This window comes from Musa acuminata, chromosome BXJ1-3 (assembly GCF_036884655.1).
Source record: "Musa acuminata AAA Group cultivar baxijiao chromosome BXJ1-3, Cavendish_Baxijiao_AAA, whole genome shotgun sequence".
Lineage (NCBI taxonomy): Eukaryota > Viridiplantae > Streptophyta > Magnoliopsida > Zingiberales > Musaceae > Musa > Musa acuminata.
Window position 1 is genome coordinate 1349420 of NC_088329.1, and position 23948 is coordinate 1373367.

Genomic DNA, 23948 nt, shown 5'->3' on the forward strand with positions numbered 1-23948 from the left:
ATATATATATATATATATATATATATATATATATTCTTTCGACATATACGATTAATTTCTTCACTGTCTAAGCTAGCAAATCTTGAGTAAGACATTGCCACGCACGAACTATAAAGCAAACCATTGATTCGAAGGAGAGCTTCGAGCAGGTCTTAGCGACAGACGTGAACTATAAAGCAAACAGAAGCCATTTGCCAAGGCCATGAAGCATGCATGCCCCCACGTGGGCTTCATCGACACTAGAGGCCGACCGGGTAGCGGTCGGCGCAGTCGAGCCAGGGGTTGTTCGTGCTCAGCCTGGGAACGCGCCGCATCGCCTTCCACACCGCGCTGTTACACTTGAAGCCGGACCCGAAGGCGATCTGCCACACCCGGTCGCCGCGCCGCACCCGGCCCTTGGCCTCGAGGTAGGCGAGCTCGTACCAGATGCTGCTGCTAGACGTGTTGCCGAAGCGGTGAAGGGCGGCGCGGGAGGCCTCCATGTGGCGGTCCTCCAGCTCCAGGTTGGTCTGTAACGCGTCCAGCACCGCCTTGCTCGCCGCGTGGATGCAGAAGTGTTCGAACGCGAGCTTGTAGTCGGGAATGTAAGGCTTGGTGGTGGTGGTTGTTGTTGTTGGTTTGGGGAAGGGGTAGCGGTAGAGAAGGGTGGCGAAGAAGAGGAGCTGCTCGGAGAAAGGGAGGACGAGGGGGCCGAGGGTGGTGATGTTGACCTTGAGTGCATGCCCGCCGACCTCCATGAGGTCACGGCTGATGGAGAGGCCCTTGATTCTTTGCTGGTCCTCCTCCTGATACACGCACCTGCAGAAGGGATCGCATCTTTGGCATCAATACATGTAGGTGAGGGCACAACAGCAGCGGCGATTGAGTACCTGAAGCTCCGTTCATCGGCGCCCTTGTGGGTCCTCACGATGTGCTCAAGGCGGTACTTGGCCCGGCGGAAGTCGCGGCGTCGGTTGGAGAGCAGCACCGCGGAGCACCCCATGCGGAAGAAGCAGTTGGGTATGAGCATGGAGCGGTTGCGACCAGCGTACCAGGTGAAGGACACCGCCTCGGTGCTCACCACGACGGCGTAGCTGCTGGGGTTGGCCTGCAGCATATCGCGTGCCAGGTCGAGCGCCACGACGCCGGCGCTGCACCCCATCCCGCCGAGGTTGTAGCTCAAGATGGTACCCCGCATCTTGTAGTGGTTCACGATCATGGCGGAGAGAGACGGCGTGGGGTTGAAAAGGCTGCAATTGACGACGAGGACGCCGACGTCCTTGGGCCGGACGCGGCACTTCTGGAAGAGCTCGTCCAGGGCGCCGAACATGGCCATCGACGCCTCCGCGCGGCCCTCCTTCATGGTGGCGCAGTTGCCAGGGGAGAAGATAGACCTGGGGACGTAGCTCTCGTCGCCGATGCCCGAGTTCTTCAAGATCCGGGATTGGAACGCCAGGCTCTCCTCGTCGAACTTGCCGGACTTCCTCGCCAGTTCCACAAACTCCTCGTTCGACACCTGACACGCAGCACCACGTAAGCTCCAAACCGCACGCTGCGGTCCACGGAAGACATCGACTGCGTACCTTGAGATCATCAGAGGGACGGTAACAGGCGAAGTCGACGAGGTAGATGGGCCTCGGCTTCGACATGAAGTAGACGGCGACGGTGAAGGCGAGCACGCCGAAGAAGGCGAGCACAGTGGCGAGGTCGTAGCTCGTCTCCTCCCACACCTTCCGCCACAGCGCCTCCCGGGTCAAGCTGCCGACCTCCGCGCTGAACACCACGACGAGCACCGGAACGGTGACCAAGTACACGGCGTGGCTGATGAGATAGTGGTAGCCCAGCTTGACGTACTTGAGGTTCACCGACTGGAGGAAGTCCGGCAGCCTCCGGCGCACCCTGACCGAAAAGGTCGGCGAGCCAGCGTCGGGACCGGAGGCCTCCACCCCCCGGTTGACGATCTCCGTCGACAGGAGGGTGTGCTCGCCCGCCATGTCTCTCCTTCTCCCCATGGCGCCTAAGAGGACCAGCTGCAACGCGGTCGAGCGGGTTGCGGGTGGATTTGTAGCGGGAGGGAGGGGGTGGATGAGAGAGAGTTAATGTCGGCACCAACCAAAGGAGAGTGTGGTTGGAACCACCATTAATTCCCATTGATGGAATTAAGGTGGGGGTGTTCGAATTGAAGCTGCTCTGCATGTAGTTTGACGTGTTGAAGCCTTTCTCTATGCCTGACGCAGATTTCTCTTCTTGAACTTGGGTAATAAATGTGCCAACACGCTCGGTTGGCACAGATCATGGCAGCTCAGCTACTTCAATACCATCAAAGTACCACATCAGTCTAAGCTTAGCTTAATCTAAGAATTCCACCATTTCATTACAAGTAAAAATGTAGATCAACATGATAATAACAAGTCTAGATTGCATGAAAGTTAAACCTTAGGTCTTCTCCATTTAGTTGCACCAGTAAGGAGTTGGTAAGAAGATAAAAAAGAGTCAAAAACCACTTGGTTCATGGACGGTGTTGTGAGTGTTTAAAGCTTCCTGGAAACACCCTAATAATATTAGTATGAGAATGCCCCACCAGTAGCTTAAAGGCATGCATTTATTGAAAGCTCAGAAACTTCTCCTTCTATTAATTGCTAGACTCAGATGAAGTGTCGTGTGAATCAGAACATTTGAAAGGTATTCGTTTTCGCCCACAAGCTTAAGCTAAGTTTGACTCAATCTCAACATCAACTATAAAATATGGACATGATAAGTTTGCACACAAAAGAAAAAGAAGTCCCAGTCAAGTAAGAGAGAAAAGAAGTCTCACATCAGCAATGTTTAAAGGAATTGAGTGAGTGACATATATCAGAGTCTAACCCACAACTTAACAAACTCAAGCTCAAACCTTTAATTGAATTGGTGTCGAATTTGATATATATCAATTGCTTCAAAAATGCAAAGAAGGAAACAAGAGAGGGAACAGATACTCCAGCTCACCACAAGTTTTTATGCTTCACATGTATGAGACCATTGAAAACCTTTGGCAGGAACTTTGATTCTAGCTGATTTAGTGCTCGACGTTTGTATTAATCTTCGATTTCTAATGATCATGGAATACACAACCATCTCAATTCACTTTGTTCAACTCCACATGAACGTCATAAATGTATAGTGGAAAGATGGAGAGGGAGGAAGAGAAACGGACCTTTCAGTTCTAAGGTGTATTAAATCTTGATGTGGCAACAGAAGTGGAGCGCCATCCATTGCCCAGCTCGGCCGGTGGTCAGCAAGTCCGGCGGCAAACAAATGAGTCCTGTTCATCGTATGCAACAGTTGAGTTGACCATGTTTATAGGGCGGTTGGCAGGTGAACACCTTATCATATGAATAAATATGAGATTGACGAGGCATGCTGGGTCAACATGTTCTATCATTGGAGGAAAATGCAGCACTCCCATCAACAACAACAATAAAAATTTAATATATCAACTATTTGAAATCAGATATATTGATTTTTGTACTAAGAAAATATGAGATTGACAAGGCATGCTAAGTCGATATGTCATACACTTAAGTCGATATGTGAACTGTTTCCTACACCTCCATTAAGCGTGTTTCAACACCATCACACTGTTGCTCTGATCACATCATCATGTATCCTCTAATTAATTGTTGTTCCAAAAACAATTAATGTTCTCCACACTCTATAGTGCATATTAATGACAAAGCACCATTCTTAACATTGTCTAAACTCCAAACTATTTAACTACAAAGATCTATGGTATCTTATCAAAACAAGTCATTCCTCATTGGCCAAAGATGTAAGAGGCTACGATCAAAAGAAAAACTATTTTTCTAGTCCATGTCTTAACAAAAAAATCTTTTCTTTTCCAAAAAAGAAAACTAAACTACTTTGTCTAATATAGTGAATGCTATGCTCACCAAGGCAAAAATATGGATTCATGTTGGAGGGTCAGCGATCCAGAAGTTTTAGCATGAGAAGCTAACCGGTGAGCATATCGATTAGCTTCCGTCTTCACATGAGAGATTTTACATGTAACAACCCAGTTTAGTCCCACTTTGGAATGAGCAAGAACTTGATAAGAGCTTAATGAGTCTACTACGATTAATTTAATTTGGCTTCGGAATTTTAGGCTAGTGATTCAAGATCAATAAGTTACTGGGTTAGTTATCATATCAGGTCGGGTTGTGATTGATAAAATTAGAGTCGAGCTAGCATTGACCATAAGGAGGTACTCGAGTAGGAAAAGACTACCCATGGATGGAACGAAATAAGCTTCACGTGCAATATACTAGAGTTTTACTTTAAAATATGTTACGTCAAGGATGTCCTAAGGAAGATAATACCCCAATTTAAGTTGGCAATAACTTGAATTGGATTCTAAGGATTTAGTGGATCTACTTCAATTAACCTGCGCTTAACCATTTTAGGCCAATGGTTCAAGCTTACTAAATTATTGGGTTAGTTATCTCATTTAGTTAGGTGATGGTATTACTAGCTTGAAACTTGTCAAAATAGTTATATATATTGTGAATATGATTAATGCGACGCCAAGGGGGAGTTTCCTCCTTGTTCAGAATTTTGACCAGCTCAACATTCTCAGTTTCAGTTTCCAACTTCTAGTTTCCTTCTTGTATCACCGTGAGAAAACCTTCTTGAATGGCTAGAACCTCATTGTATTTGATGCCTCCTTTGAAGATGAATTTGCTTCTTGCCATCCTACACCTTCTTTCACTTGAGGAAATCTCCACCCTTAAACAGGTCATTGGCACCATGTGTATTAAGTTTAAACCAGTCACTATTAAGTTTAGCCCATTGCACTAGAACGTAACATGTTACATCTTTTGTTCCTTCGTAATCTTGCAGGAGATTATAGTGCATCACTAACCCCATCTTGGCAAAAAAATCTTCATTCATGAGATAAATCTTCAATGCAGAATAATTGGACCAATGGGTTTTTAAGAAAGGATCTTGGTTTGCTATAAAATAAACAAAAAGAGAGAAGAAAAGCACTAAAGACATATCGTAATATTTATAAATTCAGTAATATAAGATAAATTTCAAACGATACATTACTCAATAGAACATCCATTTAATACTAAAACTAACCTCAGTGCTGAATCTTCATATGCATCATTTACCTCGCCAATATAAATCTTGAAATCATTTAATGTGGAAGCATCATTAATTGTGATAAGGCTTCAATCAATCATAATTGAAATCAGATAACTCGAACTCTTGATTCTCTTTCTTCTCCCTCTACACCCAGTAAGTCAGAGAATCCTTTCCTTCCAAAGCACCAAAGAGAATTTCTCTATCAACTCTAAACAATCATATGTTATCATCAGAAGGACACTAGGCCTATTATGCCTTTCAGAAGTCTTAGAATTTTGAGGCATTACAAATTTCAGCCAAAATTTGCATGAGATGATCAGCAACAAGCCTCCTTTCAATAATACAACTCAATGTTCTCCTGTATAATGGCCGCTGCCCTTTTGTCAAACTCCCATGATCCAGGCACTAATCCTTTTGCATCAGCTTAAGGTGACAGAAAAAGCCTCTTCTTAAATGCTCAACTCGCTTGCCATGTCTAAAAACCTTGTCATACTTTAGAGGAAACTTCATCGGGAAGGGGGACAAAGAACTCCACGCTCGAGCAGAGGGCTCGAGATGACTCCCTCTACCATAGCTTTCTTCTCCATCTCTGTAATTATCCGAGAAAGATCCTGTGACATTATTCTAATGACCTTAAAGGGGTTCAGAGAACATATGAATCCACCTTGTCCTGAAAACATATGGAAGGCCCATGTCTCTCCTCCAACGTGCCATCTTATCGACAGGAATCCTCCTGTCCTTAAACATCATCAGGAGTCTTGTAACATGCTTGGCCACCTTCTTTGAGTGATATTCCAAAGGCCTAATCTCTTCTATGAGATCCTCAGCTTGCACTGTGAGTCCACACCAGACAACTCCCTTCTTATCCCTACAGAGCTCAAACAGATTAGGCAATTTTACTTGTACAGGTTCCTTCTTCGACCGCTCCATTGGTGATCAACATCTCCGAAATGATTTCCAGCACTCCGTGGCAATTCCAGATTCGTGCACCCTCTTCTTATTGCACCAATCCTGCCGGAGATTATCTGACTCTTTCAATCAACACTGTAAAATTTATAATATTATCCCTGAAAGCAGTGCAGCCCTCTGTGGATCATTGTGAGTCTCAGAACACCAAAAGCACAGCAGCTTGACGTATATTGGTTGATCAATGTGAGCAGAAAAAAGAAGATTCTTTTTCACGAAACATGAACACGAGCTCGGATGAACGCAATAAGAGATAGGAAGTGAGAGAAGCCCCCGGACTAAAATCGTGTCGAACTAAAATCGCTAGAATAACTATCTAAATCAATCGACCGAAATGATGCTCGATATAATGTGCGAATGAAGTTCTTTCTAGAGAAGCTAAAAATGGGACGGCCATTAACCCAATCCACCGGTTTCCGACGGATTCAAGATCAGAGATACAAACCCTACTGTCTGTAGCTTCATCGGCCATCAAAGTGCGTGCGCGAGAGATAGGGAGAGGGAAAAGAGAGGTCGCCTGACTTGAGAGACCACAACGCCTGTTCCGCGTTGTCCGTCAGGTGTGCCTCGTTCCGAAGTCATCCCTCCTCTGCGCCAGGCTGAGTCCGAGCGCCTGGAGGAGCTCGCCGAGCAGACCAACTGGCGCCGGTTTCCTGGTCAGCCTCGCCCGAGGAACGAACTCAGGAAACGGCGGAGGGCAAAACAAGGCCTGACAGCGTGCTGTCAACTTCTTATCATAATTAACAGTAATATATTTAATTATATATATATATAAACTACAATAAACTGTATATATATACATATATATATATATATATGATGTATATGGGAATCATCTTAATCAATAGCTAATTTTGACTGCTTTTCCAATGTAAACTTTATTATCTCTGTTTTGGTACTACGAGAAATTCCACAGAGGAGATGATCCGTCGATGTCGTCATCATGGACGCCGCCGCCGCCGCTTACCCAGAAATCCTCCTCCTCTTCCTCAATGCTCCACCTCATGCCGCCCGCGCTGAATTCGGTGAACTCCGGCAACTACTCCCCGCAAACAGCAGACCCGGCGGCGTCCCCGACCCGAAGCTTCCCTCCCCTGGGCGCACCACCTTCTCGTGGCTTTCCTCCTCCCGCTTCGGCCCTTCGCGGGCCGCGTACCGCGCTGCTGCCTCCCGTATCTCGTACCGGCTTAGCTTGTGCCGATGGCGGCACGTCCGGCGGATGGCCCGGGAAGTTGCGCGCGGAGGCTGTACACGGCCGTGTCGTGGGCGCGGGGGGCCATCTCTGGCGTCGGGTACGAGCCGAGCCACAGCCGCGCCCGGCTGCTGGGGAGCCTCACCTCCGCCACCCACGTGCCCCTCTTCCTCCTCCGGACCCAGTTGTACCTCGGCGCCTCAGCCGCCGCCTGCCACCTGCGTGACAGTGGCGAAGGCGATCGAAGAGGGTGCGGAAGACGATTGGAGGAGCTCGGGAGACGGCCGCGGGTGTAAATGGCGGTGGCGGGGTGTCGACCACCGGACGTCCGCCGGATTGCATGGGGAGGCGTCACGTTCGCGTAGAGTCGGAAAGAGATGGGCCAGCTTTCGTTGAATCAAACGCTACATGATGCCAATTGCCGAGAACAATAACCAGATGAACAAAAATATGTATTCAAGATTAATCTCAGGCAAGTTATAATTCGAAAAGCAATTCAAACATATATTCTATAATCTTGTCTAAACATCATCTGTAATCATACCATTATGACTTCAAAATCTAGACTTGGATCGTATGACAAAAAGTAATAGTGTGTTCCTCTGTTTCAAGTGTAGTCATTCGAAAGGCCTCTTGAGTCCCACGAAATCCATGGTGTCAACGCACTGAATCCTTCCCCTGTAACCATTCAATAGCCTGAGAAGATCGGTGACTCTCTCTTTGGTTGCCTCACCGCACCCGACCTGCAGGAGAAGTAGGAGCTTGTGAAAGGTCCCCACTTGAAGAGCATCAAGCAAACACCTCTCCCTCCCTCCTCTTTTGTGATCCTTGCAGAGCTTCCACAGGGCTGACACCACGAACTCGGTGGCCATGTCTGACACGCGAAACATCTTCTTCGCTAGCACCGGCACCGTCAGGGCGTGGCCGCAGGCATTTTCTCTACCGCGCTCGCAGCTTAGCAGCCCATCGAGTACAGCCAATGCCTTCTCGCACATGCTCTTCTCGTCGTCGACGAGGATCTCCACGAGCACAGGGATCAATCCCAGATCGACGATTCTCGTTGCAGTCTTCTCGTCGGAGTTAACCATGTAGAAGATGGAGACGAGAGACGCCTTCATGGCGCGGGAGGAGATGGGCCTTTTGACCAGCTTGACCAGTGCTTCTCCCATCCCCTTGGTCGCGGCGATGGCGTCCGCTCGTGCCCCGCCGGACGCGAGGAGCTCCTTGACCGTCAACGCCGCGTGCAGCCTTGCGGCCACATCTCCGCACCTGAGGACCGAGACCAAGCGTTTCAGGGACTCGGGCGAGGAGCCGATGCAAGCAGCAGCTTCCTCGTCGAGCGGCAGCAGCATCGCCATTGCCGCCAACACTTCCTCCAGAATCCGCACCACCGCGACGTCGGAAGACGCACGGGCAAAGGCGACGAACGTGGCGGCAAGCACCCGGGTCATGCCATCGAACGCCAAGCGCCGCCGGTTCCGCTCGCTCTCCTTGGCCCAGTTCGTGACCTTGGCCACCGATCGCGCGCACGCGGCGACGTCGCCTTGCCGGCTGGCCGTGGCGATCTCGGACAGGACGTCCATGACCTCGGCTCTGTTCACAGGTGCCGTGGGCGTGGGAATCCTCTCGATCCCGTAGGGCCGGTGGGCGACGCACCAGTCCTGTATCATCTTCCTTATGGAGTGGTTGGGGATGAGGTCCTGGTGCTGCAGCTGCTGGCCGGTGACGGGGCACGACGTGTTCCCAAGCTCCTGCCACGTCTCGATGCTCTGCCGGTCGTAGGTGATCCCAGTGGAAGCCGTCACCGGGTCCCTCATCAGGTCCAGCGATATCGGGCACCGGAAGTGCGTCGGAATCGCGACATCCAAGGCTAGATTAGTCTTCAAGTTGGACGCATGACTTCTCCGAGGTGACGCCATGAACAAGCTTAGTTTCGCGGCTGCAGCAAGAAGAAGAACGAGAGAAGGGAAGGGAAGGGAATGGGCGAATCTTATAAGCGCAGACCGTGATGGCGAAGGGATGAATCGTTCAAAGAGTGAGCGGTGGGAAGAGGTTTGTAAGGGTTTTGGGGAGTCGAAGCTCTTCATTTGAATGTTGACCATTCAATGCTTACCCGCGGGGAGGAAACGGTAAGAGAGAGAGAGAGTGAGAGAGAGAAAGAACGGTGAGATGGGAAGGAGGAGTTGGAAGTATGACCGAGTCTGTACACGTACAGAGCTGCACCATCTAAAGTGGAAAACGCCGGGAGATGGACAAGAAAGCCAAGAAGGAATCCAACACTACCATGGCCGATCTTTCTCTTTGTTTCCATTGTGTATTGTGTGGTTACTGTATATTGACCGACTGACTCATCCTCTCCGTTGCCATTCATGCTGAATATATATCATGTCGCATTGCAACATAGGTTTGATAAGCTTGAAAAAAGAGATGAAAAAAAAGAAAATTCATAGTAAGTAGAGATAGAGATTCTTCTTATTGACTTCTTTAAAATTATTCCTTTTTTTGAGAGGAATTTTCCTTTACAATGAGGATAAAAAAGATGCCCCGAGGAGAATTAGATTCTCCTCGTTGACCTTCACAAAGGAAAAAAGAAATTTTGAATTTTTTATACCAATAATAAAGTAAAAAAGGAAAGATCCCCTCTATTATAGGACAATGATTCTTAGTTGTGGAAAATATACTTGACATCATCTTTTAAGTATACTCAATTATAGTCAATGCGTTGGAGGAATCAAACTTTGGACATCGAGTTAGGTTAATATGATTTGATCATCATCTTGCATCCCAACTATGGCGTCTATACGATATAATGGAACCAAGATGAACATATATCAGCATGTAATTGGTGCTACACGTTCTTCTTCCTCATTAGGAGAAATACTATATCTAGTTTTGATCTTTTGATTCAACAAATTAGTTTGACTGGGACGAAGTCAACGTGTGTACAGAATCAAATGGTGTGCTCGGTCACGGTCTTGTTCTTCGTCTTCTATCGCATCCTCGTGACAATTGCAGTCATTTATTGCCACTCCTTTCACAGGTTAAAAGTATGAAGATGGAATACATAGAACGAACCGGGTTCTTTTGCGTGGCAATTGCTTGGTCTTGTGTGCTTTGGACGTGTGAAGTATATCCAAAGGCAAAGGCACAAAGAGTTGACACTCCATCAAATTTGATGAGACTGCAGATGGATTTTGGGAATATTATGGTCGTGCTTAGCCTTTTAAGCCGTCAACGTCGAAGCTAATTGATGCTCAATCGCATTACACGTCGAGATATGACAAAAAGAGTGGCAGTGTAGCATAGTATTCTTCAACGTCGATGACCGACGCAACGTTTTGTACTTCCACATTCATGCGTTTCCATGTTCTCCTCGTTTTCTTTCCTCTTCTTCATCGTGTTTTGTACTTTGACAAAGGAGGCACGTCTTTCAGGTGCTGCAGATAGAGAGAGAATCGTCACCGGTAATTCCAGCAGTGGGAATTCATGCGTCTGCACCAAATGCGTTTGAGTTGAGGCTCTCGGCTCTCGGCTCTCTAGAAGCTGACCAAAAGCACCTACCTCCCAAGAATGGTGGAGGGAAAGGCAGGAGAAATGGAGGTGCCTCGTCTCCATCTCACTGCACCATTAATCGTTCATTCGCCCAGGAAGATGGACTACTCGTTCCTCGATGGAGACGTGAAGAGATCGAGCTAGAAGCTTTCGAAGCCGTGCATCAGGTGGCGGAGGAGATCATGATTCCTTGTGCTGGTCGAGGAAGAAAGATGAGCTCTACCACATGCAATAGTAGGGAGTCTAAAGCAACACAAAAAACAGATGCATGAAGACTGTCATCCATGTCTCCCCTGTAAATGCTAGGCGGAACCTTTTCCTAAGATTAATAATTCCTTCAAACAGGTCACTTTTATGTCATTTTATTTCTGATCAATCAAAACTCCTCCATGCGTTCAGTTAATTCGGATATAATTACATGATAATTTGATATATCACGTTAACATATTATGAAATACGTATATTACATATCAAAACACTCGTTCACGTTAGGCTAATTACATATATTATCTTTGTAATTAGTTACTTTAATATTCTGATATTTATATTTTGAAAAATTATATTGTAATCATTATACATACGATCTTATTTCTTCTCACGTCATCAACTTACATACGTATTCTGTTTAGTAATAAATCGAAGTGATATAGAATTAACATGATAAATCCTATGATATTTTTATCAATAAAATGGATCGAATCAATAATATTAAATATTTCACTTATTAAGTATAAGAATTTTAATGTAACTTATGATAATATAGGAGATAATTAATTATAAAAAAAATTATAATTAATCTTATGACGTCACGGAGAGCGAATCCAACTCCGGCCTGTGATCGGCTCTGACACGCTGTTCCCTGGTGGGTCCCACGGGTACTCTAAATCATTCGACATTTGCTTGCTCGTATCGTCTCTCTGGATGTAATAACTCCACGTCGATACAACTACGCGTTTCGACTCCGAAACGTATGACGTGGATGATTTCGGTGAACGGACATTTGCCTGCTCGTCTCCTCACGTGCGAAGCACGTGCAGAATCGAACTATCCGTTGCGGAAGAGACCGGAAGAGGAGATTAAATATAAGACGGGTGACAGGCGACCGATCGAGATCGGACGGCTCTGCAGCCGTCTGACTCACGGCAACGTGGGTGGGGCCGCTCAACGGCTACTTTTTGTTTCCGTCGACGTGGAGGCGCCAAAACAAAAGAAGCCACGTACGTACAGCGAAGCAATTAATCTCCTTCCACGGCACGGTCCTCAGCACCTGCTCGCAGACGACAATTACGTCTCCTCCTCTTTTGTTTGGTGGATGTGTATATAATATTTGATTATAGGTTGGTGTATCATATTGAATCGGATGAATTTGTACATCCAAAATATTAATTTGATGATAATGATTTTAATAGGATTTATAAATATCCACGAAATGATGATAATTTTTGTTTAGAAATTTCAAAATAATAATAATTAGTATTTTTTTAAAACAAAATTATTTTTTAAAAACTATCGGTTAGTGTCTTGATTTTCATATATTTTTATATTTTTTTTTCAAATAATGATATTATCGTTATCTTCACTATATCTTTGTTGGATCAACTTATGTCTCGGTTGGTCTCTGTCGAATTTACCCTATATATTTTATTTTTATTATTCTTCTTTACAACATAGATGATCATTGATCTCAATTGACTTAACTCTCCTATCGTTTATCTTGTCTATCTTACATTTGTTTGTAACTCTTTTACGTATGTGCAGGATAAAATGTGTAAGAGTAAATTAAACGGGATAAGGATGAGGAGAGTTACGATGACAGAGGTCAATAACCATGCGATGGTGCATCGTAAAGACAATGGCAAATTCGACGAAGACAAAAAAGAAAAAAAAACTAACGAAATTTCTAGAAATTAAGTTTTTTTTTTTTTTCAAAAATTCGACCAATAATAATAATAATATCAATCGATGTTGAGTAAAATCACAAAGTCTCCAATGAAAAGGAAGCCTTGTCCTTAGCTTTCCACTCCCATTCCTTTCTTTACTCCTCTCCCAAGAAACATAATAGAAAGGAGAAGAGCAGAGAAGCAAACTTGAGGAAGAGAAAGAAGAAATGGCTTCTTCTTCTTCGTTCTTCTTCGTCCTCTTCTTATTGTTGGTTTCGGCTCTGTTCCTTGAGACCACTGCTCTTCCGGAGCTACCCAACCTGACCACTCTCTCTTTCGAGGAAGGCTACACGCAGCTCTTCGGAGACTCCAACCTCATGCTTCACCGCGATGGCATGGCTGTCCACCTCTCCCTCGACCAGCGAACTGGTGCTTCCCCTCCCCTTCTCTCGGTCTCTGCTTCCTTCCTTCTTTCTACTAATGGGATGCCAGTGCTGAATCGTGTGTGACCCTTTCAGGCGCTGGATTTGCGTCGCAGGACCTCTATCTCCATGGAGTCTTCAGTGCCTCCATCAAACTGCCCTCAGATTACGCTGCCGGAGTCGTCGTCGCCTTCTATGTACGCCTCTACTCTCCCCAGCTTCCCCCCACACTCGATTGGTCGTAGCGAGTTCATGCTCCTTTTGATGGCAATGCAGATGTCGAACGGAGATGTATTCGAGAAGACGCACGACGAATTGGACTTTGAGTTCTTGGGGAACATAAGAGGCCGGGAGTGGAGGGTTCAGACCAACGTTTACGGGAACGGCAGCACGGCCGTCGGAAGGGAAGAGCGGTACGGGCTCTGGTTCGATCCCACAGAGGACTACCACCGCTACTCCATCCTGTGGAGCAACCGGAGGATCATGTAAGGCCAAGTCAATGTAGATGATTCAAGTTTGCAGCAATCTTGAAATTATAGGATCCATAATCTGATGCTGTCAAGTTCTCTTCTTTGAGCAGATTTTACATCGACAACATTCCCATCAGGGAGGTGGTGAGGAGCCAAGCCATGGGTGGGGACTTCCCTTCCAAGCCCATGTCCCTCTACGCCACAATCTGGGACGGCTCCAACTGGGCCACCTCCGGCGGCCGCTACAAGGTCAACTACAAATTCTCCCCTTACGTTGCAGAATTCGCGGACCTTGTCCTCCACGGCTGCGCCGTCGATCCCAGTGATCGTAGAAGAGCCTGCCAGGCATCTGATGCTGAACTCTATGATGCCATCACAATGTCTGCCGATCAAAGAACAACCATGGAGACGTTCCGCAAGAAGCACATGACCTACTCTTACTGTCATGACCGCATTCGTTACCCAGCACCACCACCAGAGTGTGTTCTTGGTCCTGAAGCCGAGTCATTCCTTGCATCAGGCGAAGCAAAGTTCAATTATCGTCGTCGCCGGAGTAAGCATTACGGCCGGAGCTCAGTAGCCGCAGTCCTTCTAGTCTAATGGATTGAATACCGAATAAGTTCACGTAGCTTAGAGGGATTTTTTTGTGCGTATCATGCAATTTGAGTGGTGTATAGCAAATTTGTTTGAGGTATTGATGTCAGGTGTAATCCACATTGTTTAGGTGATATCAAAGTGTTCTTCCAATCTTTTCTGTTTCCTTTCTCCTTGCACAGTAGTGTCTGAGTCTTTATGCTTGGCATTCAAGTGGGAGGTTTTCTCATGTTTCTTGTGAGAAACATGAGAATTGAATCTGCCTTCCATGTTCCTTTAGGCAGATGGGGTCTCAGAGAAGGGGGCAAAGATGATGAAGGTGACCTGGATTCATTGTCTCCCACCATCAATGAGAAGGCACCTTCTGTGAACTCTGGCCCAGGGAATAAGGGCAGCTCTGATACATGACTTCATCAGAGAAGAGGAGAGTAGGCAACAAGACAAACTACCAATCATGACAACAGTTTTAGGAATTATGGAGCTAATAATGCTTGGAACAAAAGGTTGCTCAAGTGATCTACTCATGACAGGGCTGGTTAACCTTGCAGCATCTTCCTCCAACATGATCTTTGACAGACACACAAAGGAATACTGTGTGCAGTACAGGAAGCACTTAGAAAGATGTTGCAAGGGAGTTGGGAGTTGTTCATAAGAAGTAGAATGTTATTGCACACATCTGAATTGATGAGGTCCAGCATCAAAACAGCATGAGATAGGCTGGAGAAAAAATGATGCTGCTGCAGACACAGCTAATTGAGGAGTTTCGGACACCTCAGAAGAATCCTTCCAATGGAACACATTTGCAACTTTGTCCAGGACACTTTTTATCTTCTACTTGTAACTACTAATCTTTCATTCACTAGTTCCTCAAGGTACATCATAAAAGCTGTTCTTGTGATTCAAGTTCCTCTCTCCATTGCTTGTTTGATGAAGCATAATCTTATATTAGGGCAGGTTAAGAATATCATACAAGACAAGGATAATAATCTTATATCAGTGGTCCATCTGGTTATGAGCTTTTGGATCAACACCTCATAAGGTGAGGTCCAAGTTTCAATGCTGAAATATTCCTCAAGTTACCAGGGGAAGCTGTGCTAAGTCAATATATGTAATTTCCAAAACAGAGCCCTCTGTTTTCTCTCAATATCATCACAGCTATTGACTCATGAACATTCCCTTTTTTTAATTAAAAGTCATATATATATATATATATATATATATATATATATATATATATATATATATATATATATATATATATAAAGATTGCACATTTAAGTCGGTAGATTTTGTGAAGAAAGAAAAATATCGTATGTAAGTGTAATCCTTTCTCAAGTAGTAACAATAAGGTACTATTAGCTTAAGAGGTACTATTAGTCTAAGATCAAACAAATTAGAAGAAAAAGAAATCACGATGAATATATATATATATATATATATATATATATATATATATATATATATATATATATATATATATATGTTAAGCTTCTCAAAAAAATTTTGTTTTGAATAATTCTTAAACTTAACTCTATAGGCTTGAATACTTGAGATTTGGATAAATTTATACATGTAGACGACACATATTTATAAATATGAAATGCAAGAGCCCTTAATCTCTATAATTTTATATAATCTTATTTAAAAAGATAATTTATCAATTTAAATTTTTTTTTAAATATATTTTAAAATTTTAAATTAAAAAATTTATTCCTAAAATTTTATCAAATCTTATTAAAAAATAAAAATATTCATTTATGATATTTCAAAATATACCTTTTGCAGTGGTGACTGTTGACTTATATTAGAGCATTCTGGACCGGTTCACTTTCTTCTTGAACCGGAAACACGTGCATAAAACGCCAAGAAAACGGAAAAGGTTAACGTGTTTATCCGTGAGTGGGACCCGCGGGGTCCGCACTGCGTTCGCCAGTTACGTAAAAGGTGGACAAGTTGTCAATGCCTGACGAGTAGAAATGATTTCCTCATTGAAGCTCACCTCGTCCGTCGGATCGCTTTTTCATCACTGATGCCGGCTCATGTTACACGTGGAAGTCGTGACTTGCGTCGTGAAGCGGTTCGTATTTTAAACAACGTGGACTTGGTCACCCCTGAGACGCGTCAGGTTTGATGTCACCACAGCGAGTGTGTTATACGTCCGCTAACGAACCATGCCTCGAGGTTCCAAGAGATAACACAGAGAGAGAGAGAGAAGAAGACGAAGTGAGAGCGGCCACAGTGGGAAAGGAAGCGTCCGCTGCAAGCTACCTTCATTCCTCTTCGCTCCCCTCGCAAAACTCTAGACGACGCCTCTCCCACCGCCCATCCAGATCTCAGCTGTTTCCATCGCATCTCTCGGTTGGATTCTCGAGCCATTTCTGCTCCAGTCGCCTCCGATCCAAAATCTACTTTCGATCCGTTCATCTCTCTATTCTATTTCGTGTTTATCGCGTGAACTTCGTGTATAGATCTCGTTCTTTTAGCTGCATTGCCTCTGATTCCTGTCTCCGATCTTTTCGATCTTAGGACCGGAGCTTGCATCTGATTCTTTCTTTTTCTTGTTTGTTTTGGTGATTTTTTGATCGATTTTATAGCGATTTCGTGGTGGGAGGGTTTGGATCTGGGGGTTATGCAGCTGAATTGAAGGCCCTAGTGATGGCGGCGGCGTCGGGTAGTCCTGCGGTGGTGCAGGAGACAGTGCAGTTCCCGGTGGTGGGCGGCGGCGGGGGCGAGGCGCCGCGGCAGTGGTACGTGGACGAGAGGGATGGATTTATCTCGTGGCTGAGGGGGGAATTCGCGGCGGCAAATGCTATTATCGATCTGTTGATCAATCACCTCAGGGTTGCTGGCGAGCCAGGAGAATACGACCACGTGGCTGGATGCATCCACCAACGGCGATTTCACTGGACGCCCATCCTCCACCTGCAACAGTACTTCCCAGTGGCTGATGTCAACTATGCGCTGCAGCAGGTGGAGTGGAGGCAGCGGCAGCAGACGCCGCAGAGGCATTCCTACCGCCGGAAGGAGAAGGACGGTAGAAAGTCTGGATTTGGACACACGTATGTGCATCGATCCGATAGGGTTCAAGAGAGCCATGGATCGCCTGCTTCTGGTATGACTGTATCTGACGTTGCAAACGTCGAAAATCAGGGCTGTAATATGGACACATACAAGGATGCGAACCAGAAGAGTGATGCCCAGATGTCACAGGCGAAGGATTCACTTGCTCAAGTTGAGAAGGATGGTGAGCGTTGGGTTCATTTTCTAGAGTCTATTGCACTACACCATATCCTGTCTTTTGACTTTATGATATGATTTGTAGTTGTACCACGGCACGGAAAAGAAAGAATTTACATTAATCATCAAGCAAATTCATTACTGAAGTGAGAGATTCTGTTGAGGCATATACCCAACTTATCATAATTAGTTTATGCGCAACATATAAGACAATGCAGCAAATGCGATCTTATCTAACCCTTATTTTCCATGTCCTAGATTGATCAGATCTAACATGATTGAGTTTTCCTGTAATAACATAAGTTCTCATCTGAATGTTCCTGGCTTCCTATCTGTACCTGCATAAAAGAATCATTACATGCTAAAGAATATTTTATTCTCCATGTAGAAATGAAGTTAGCTACAAGCGTACTTTATCTGTACTCTGTAGTATTCTATGGCACTATCTAATATTCTCAGTTTTCTCAAATTAATTACATTCAGGAATCTGCAATGTACCTAGCTCCAAGGCAAATTCCAGCCTAAAGGATGGAGACAACTCAGCTGAGACCAAGGAGACCAAGTGTATGAATTTGGAACCTGCTTTTGTGAGTGATAGTCAAGCTTTAGGTTGTAGAGGTGTGCTTTTACTCTCTGGTCATAGCTTATGTTTACTTCAATTACAGAAAACAAGAACCGTAGCTTTGCAGGCATGTCTCTAGATTTTTAACATTTGTTCCAGGGTATAAGTTTAATATACTCCATCTCATGCATTTTGATTAGAAAAAAACATGTTGGGTGTGCTGGAGTATTTTTTGCGCTATGACCAATTATAGATATTGCAGAGACTATTAAATTGCATGCTAATAATGGCTAGGTTGATTTGTTTTATGTTGAGTTTAAAAGAGGCTTTCAGGTTTTATTTCCTTACTCTTAACAGATTCTGGAGTCTTATTAGAGTGGTTATATATTAATCTGCATCATGTTCTTAAAATACCATATTAGATGCTTATTTGCCCTTGTATAGTCTTATCGTGAGACATTGAATAGTCTCGGTCCTCTTGTTTTCTAGATATATTTTTTTAAAATAATCAACATCAAACTAAATTTATCCTAATTTTCATCTAGGAAACTGATCATCTAACATAAGCAACTTAATTATAAGCAATGGCTGACAAATGAAGAAAAGGTTTAAATTGTTGCTTGTGTCACATCATTTTCTTCTATGTTGCTCGATTTTTCCTTTTAACTACCACTTGGTTGAGAATACTAGATCATCAGAATATTTCCTTTCTGTTTCACTCTTCTATTAATCTGCTGTTATTATCAGCATAAAATGGTGATCAGACTTGATCAACGTTTGATTGGTTTTGAATGATGGTGACAGTTTTCAACAATCCCCATGAATTTTGGGCATTTTTAAGGTCTTCTAGATATTTCAAGAACCTGATCCTGTTAGATTGTGAGCCTAGTCTAATCAGAAGATGCTAATCGGTCCTGGGAATCTTGGTCCAGAGCAATAAGCACACTACAACCTAGTGTAAAGGGATACCTCAGTTTGTGTTGAACACACATTATTTCAATTTGTTGTTGTTATTTATAGCATTCATTAAATTAAGTTTCAATCCAATTTGTTCCTTTTCTTTTTGCATCCTTTTTGATGACTAGCAATTGTTTTGCCAAAGATGGTGCAGATTTGACTTCAACAAAAGACGGAAACCGGAAAGTCATTTCTATACCAAAAGAATTTTTGGCCAAAGAAATAAGTGATGGCATGATGGTATGCTCTTGTACACGAAAAGCCAAAATTTTCTGTAATTATATGCAAATTATCACAACCTGGCTATTAAGCCACAAAAAACTTTGTAGGTTAATGTTGTTGAAGGACTCAAACTTTATGAGGATTTACTAGATAGCTCAGAGATTTCCAGACTTGTTTCATTAGCTAATGAAATGAGGGCTGCTGGCCACAGAGGAGAACTTCCAGGTAAGCTAACCAATTCCCCAGTTGCTTCTCTCTTGCAGGATAAGATGATAATTGTCTTCTTGGATTTGTTTATGTTATTATTTTTATATCTTAATTTAGGATTTGTTTACGATTTATTCTTTTATATAATGATAAAGATCTCGAAACATAGCATAAAACTAATCCTATGTATTTTTTTTTCTCTATTATAATCTTGTAATTTCTGATTGAAGGGATTGGTTTTTTGTTTTCCTATGATTTGTTGCAGTCAACCTGAATTTATTTTGTGGAACTGGGCCTTTAATATAAAATTAGACAGATGCTGCAGAATTTGTTTCACTCTGTTTTTCACTAAGAATAAAAGTGATGCTATTATTAAGTCAACATTTTTTTTCTTCTCAGCATATTTAATTCTAAATAATGGATTTGATGAATGATGCCAACTTAATTGTTGCTTCAATATTGTATAATTTTACTCATTTAAGATTGCCTAGCAAGATTCTACAGCCAGATTAGGTGAACTGGCAATTATCAGTGAGAAAAAAAAAGCACGGTTCAATGCAAATGAACTCCTGACATATTTATGTCTATGGTAGGCTTGCAGATCTAAGGTTTTCACAGATATTTTTGTGACAGTAATTTGAGAAATGATTAGTAATAATCTTGTACCATTTGACTCTATTTAGAAAGAGAGAGATTGCATCACAGTTCCCTGTGTCTTAAGTACAAGTATACTGCTGTATCCTCCCATCATGGAAGTTTTCTGATGGTAGATGAGGCATGTAAGGTTAAAATCCATATGCAAGCACTTAAATAAGAATTGTTGCAATTGGTAATATCTTAAATTAGGAATTCCTAATTTTTTCAATGGTACATTATTATCTGTCTTCTGACTGTATAATATTATATTATTTTTCTTGTTACTTTTCTTTTGTGCAGTTGGTTTTATATAGTTGCCCCATTTAGAATGAAACATTTGATGAAGTATGGTACAGATATTCATCTCTTTTTCAACAAATCACTTTTTGAATTGAAACCAATTTCTGTTAGCTCCTAAATTTACATGCTTGGAACAATGAAAACCAGGGCAAACACTTGTACTGCTGAAAAGACCTATGAAAGGACATGGAAGAGAAATGATTCAGTATGGCATTCCCATCACTGATGGACCTGCAGAAGATACAAATACAAGTCCGACCTCTGGAGGTGAGCTCTGCCTTTATGACTAAAAATATCTAGTGTCTGATTCTTTTTCTTAAATGTACAATCTTGTTTACCTTAAATGCAATACTTTCAGAGAGAAAGGTAGGGGCCATTCCTAGCTTCCTGCAGGATGTTCTCGATCGTGTGGTCCAGCTGCAAGTTTTGCCTATAAAACCTGATTTTTGTATTATCGACTTCTTTAGTGAGGTAAGAAGTTGCTATTGGCATTTGTGTGATGCTCTGGGAACTTTTGAGTATGAGCTGACATTTGTCTTTATGTAAGGGGGATCATTCACAACCTCATACATGGCCACCTTGGTATGGTAGGCCGGTTTGTAACTTATTACTGACAGAGTGTGATATCGTATATGGCCGGACAGTAGGATCAGATCATAGGGGAGACTACAATGGTTCTCTGAAGCTTTCTGTCAATGCAGGGTATGCTTTTTATTAACAAAAAGAATATTTCCTTTAAAGAATATTTTATTTAAGTTAATTAAACTATGCATATATTTTTTCACTTTAGGTATATGAAGTCTTGTTGAGTATAAGAACCAGAACATTACTGTATCAGGTTACTTCTGATGTAGGAAAGAAGGACGAGTGAAAAAAAAACTTTAGTATATCATGATCAGTGATCTTAATTAGCAGGAACTTTTTTGCCCATTCTAGCAGACATTGAAAATTTTTGCCGAAGACACTAGTATTTCTAGTCAGACAGAATCTAGTCATAGCAGTGAGCACACAATAGAACAGAATGGGTTTGATTTTTTTAAGGTAAGTTGGTCTCTATTACATGCAGCCTTCAGTTTTTCTGTTCAATTAAATAAATATTTTGTTAAAGATTGCACATTTTGGTTATTCTTTTCATAGATATAAGCAAGCAAAGAAACTTGTTCTCTTTCTAAGGCTGCAAAGAATAATTAATGTCATAGGTGGTTGGTAGTTTTTGGAAGCAGGAACTAGGATTAGGATTTCAATGACCATTATCATGAGTTATAAACCAATAGATAGCTAATATGGGAACATGTTTAAGAATTTCTCTCTGTAGTAATATGAGAGAACAAAAAATGAAAGTGATATTACAAGATGAAGATCCTTTTCTCAAATTACCATAAATATTATATAAACTGATACTATTGTGGTGCTTGACATTTGCTCACCTTGAGATTGAATTGCAATTGAAAGGATTGAATGAGAAGTTGAAACACAATAAAAGGGTTCTTTTTCATAAACTGAGTTCTTAATCACAAAGAACTGTTGGTTTGTGTCTCAATGTCTAGATTGTATAATTTTTTTAGGTTTAAATAGTAAAGACTTATTGCGCATTGAAGTTGGAAGAAATTTATCAGGATGGCATCATAGATTTCATATGTACATGTAGTTGAGCAAAATCCTCTTGGAAGGATTGAGCTCTCAATCCTATATATATATATATATATATATATATAGGTTGGCTTAAATTCTATCGAGAGGATTGTGGTCTCAGTCCCATCATTACAAACTCAGTCATGAAGCACCATCAAGTTGAAGATCGTGTTCGATAAATATGAGGTTGGAACCAGACTTCTCAGAATTTGTGATTTGGATATATGCCCCTCAAACTAACGCAATGTAGTGTAAAAAATATTCATGCATAAAACTATGGTTTAGAGCTCAAGACTGTTATTATATGTGATCAGAATTCCTGATCCTGCTCTAATTCTTATCAAATATATGTCTACAAAAGTTTATTGATTTTGGATTCTGTAATTTTGTTTTATCAAGATCATAATACATTGTACACCATTAATCAAACTTCTTTATTCTCCACTTAAGGCATATATTAGAATGCTGAATCTTCGAGTCTAGGCTTTGTGAACATTGTAGACCATGTTCACTGGAGCTAATATTATGATTTAGAATCTCAATGACTGATTTTGAGGTGATTGAAATGAGGTCTCAATCCTTCCTGCTGGATTATAGCTCAACACTCTCTTGATGCATGTACAACTGTGGAAAAGATAGTAGAGCTACTGATACATCTATCAGATTTTCCAGGGCTTTCAATGTAAACCCATGCACGCGCACACACTCACAAAAGAAAAAAACCCATGCACAAGCATATTATCTGCATTGTACTTCAATCTAGAGTGAAATGATAGAACTACTAAAACTAATTTCTCAAAGTTCCAAAACGGATCATGGCTCTAATCAGTAGTTTTTTAATTGAATTGGAGTCCATTAAATATATCCTTGAGTAATCATTGGAGCCTATTTCAATTAGTGCTTTTCATTCCAGGTGTCTTCTGGTGATGCAAGGGAAAAGTGCGGATCTAGCCAAACGTGCTATCCCCTCCCTCCGCAAGCCACGAATACTTGTAACTTTTGGAAAATCTCGACCGAAGAAGACTCTTCCTTCAGAAGCCTCGTTCTTCCCTTCATCTGCTGTATATCCAGCCTCAGGTCCATCATCAGCTAGGCCACCAAACTCCTCCCGTCATCCATCAGGCCGTAGGAACTATGGGGTCATTCCCACTACTGGTGTCCTGCAAGCACCCTCGATCCATCCTCAAAGCATGTCTCCTAATGGAGTCCAGCCACTATTTGTGGCAGCAGCTCCTGTGGTGGCTTCTTCAGCTATGCCTTACCCTGCACCTACCATGACGCCCCCTGCAACGGCTGGATGGACGGTGACAGCTCCTCCGAGGCACCCATCCCCCCGACTCCCGGTTCCTGGCACTGGAGTCTTCCTCCCTCCTGGGTCTGTTCATTTGCCTCCATCTCAGCAGCTGCAAATGGTTCCGGTACCGGCTGAATCGAGCTATGCCCCACAACAAACGTTTGCTTTGCCCGAGAGCAACGGCGTGGAGAAACCAAACTGCAACAGCTACGCTTCTCCAAAGAACGTAAAGGATTCAGCCGTGCCTAGTCTGAAAACCAAGAGCACCGGTAATGCTGGCGCAAACAAAGAACAGCAAAGCGCTGTTGCTGAGAAGCCCGTGAACAATCTGACGGAAATTGTTGCTAAGTAGATGAACCGATCGAGTCTGAAGAGGGAGACAAAAAAAGGGATGTGTACTCTTCAAACAAATAGCAGGATAGTCAGGAAACCACCAAAGAGTTTAGGAGCAAATGTAAAGAGCGGCAGAGGAATTGCTACATCACCTCTTCTCCTTTTTGCATGTCAAGGATTAGGAGTAAAACCTTCTCTTTTAACTTTTTGTAGCATCACTTTTTAAGTTCTATACCTATTTCATCTTCAACTGCTGTTAAATTTGCACTGTGTGACTTATGGCTGCTTCACCGGAGAAAACATGAACGGGTAGCCATCCTGCTCCTTCCTGCTTTCCATCACCATGGCTAAATCTCATATTCCATTCTTGCTTTGTTTGCAGGTCTGTC

General features: G+C 43.0%; 4 protein-coding genes and 1 pseudogene across 9 annotated transcripts; 2 read left to right on the forward strand and 3 right to left on the reverse strand.

Annotated features, from left to right (window-relative positions):
• Positions 1-106: 106 nt before the first annotated feature.
• LOC135615327 (3-ketoacyl-CoA synthase 10-like) lies at positions 107-2020 on the reverse strand. Its single transcript, XM_065113642.1, has 3 exons — positions 1563-2020; positions 870-1495; positions 107-798 (listed from the first exon to the last, which is right to left on the reverse strand). Exons 1-3 carry the CDS (start codon positions 1989-1991, stop codon positions 240-242), a joined length of 1614 nt encoding a protein of 537 aa, XP_064969714.1. The 5' UTR covers positions 1992-2020; the 3' UTR covers positions 107-239.
• A 733-nt stretch (positions 2021-2753) lies between these two features.
• Positions 2754-6784, reverse strand: LOC135615333 (protein WHAT'S THIS FACTOR 1, chloroplastic-like; annotated as a pseudogene).
• Positions 6785-7032: 248 nt separating this feature from the next.
• Positions 7033-9505, reverse strand: LOC135636375 (U-box domain-containing protein 21-like). The gene is made up of 2 exons (XM_065148065.1): positions 7806-9505; positions 7033-7665 (listed from the first exon to the last, which is right to left on the reverse strand). The coding sequence occupies exon 1, from the start codon at positions 9361-9363 to the stop codon at positions 7879-7881; it is 1485 nt and encodes a 494-aa protein (XP_065004137.1). The 5' UTR covers positions 9364-9505; the 3' UTR covers positions 7033-7665; positions 7806-7878.
• A 3330-nt stretch (positions 9506-12835) lies between these two features.
• LOC135636381 (probable xyloglucan endotransglucosylase/hydrolase protein 28) lies at positions 12836-14334 on the forward strand. Its single transcript, XM_065148073.1, has 4 exons — positions 12836-13122; positions 13212-13312; positions 13392-13600; positions 13696-14334. The coding sequence occupies exons 1-4, from the start codon at positions 12921-12923 to the stop codon at positions 14183-14185; spliced, it is 1002 nt and encodes a 333-aa protein (XP_065004145.1). The 5' UTR covers positions 12836-12920; the 3' UTR covers positions 14186-14334.
• A 2017-nt stretch (positions 14335-16351) lies between these two features.
• On the forward strand, positions 16352-23809 carry LOC103977152 (RNA demethylase ALKBH10B). Of its 6 annotated transcripts, XM_065113698.1 has the most exons (10): positions 16353-16641; positions 16774-16926; positions 17020-17423; positions 17900-18034; positions 19081-19175; positions 19265-19382; positions 20448-20567; positions 20659-20771; positions 20848-21002; positions 22846-23809. In XM_065113698.1, the coding sequence occupies exons 2-10, from the start codon at positions 16835-16837 to the stop codon at positions 23576-23578; spliced, it is 1965 nt and encodes a 654-aa protein (XP_064969770.1). In that variant the 5' UTR covers positions 16353-16641; positions 16774-16834; the 3' UTR covers positions 23579-23809. The 6 variants fall into 6 exon arrangements, with proteins under 6 accessions (XP_064969751.1, XP_064969770.1, XP_009390869.2 ...); XM_065113679.1 differs by having other exon boundaries at positions 16352-16641; positions 16774-17423; positions 19090-19175; XM_009392594.3 differs by having other exon boundaries at positions 16774-17423.
• The last annotated feature ends 139 nt before the right edge of the window (positions 23810-23948 follow it).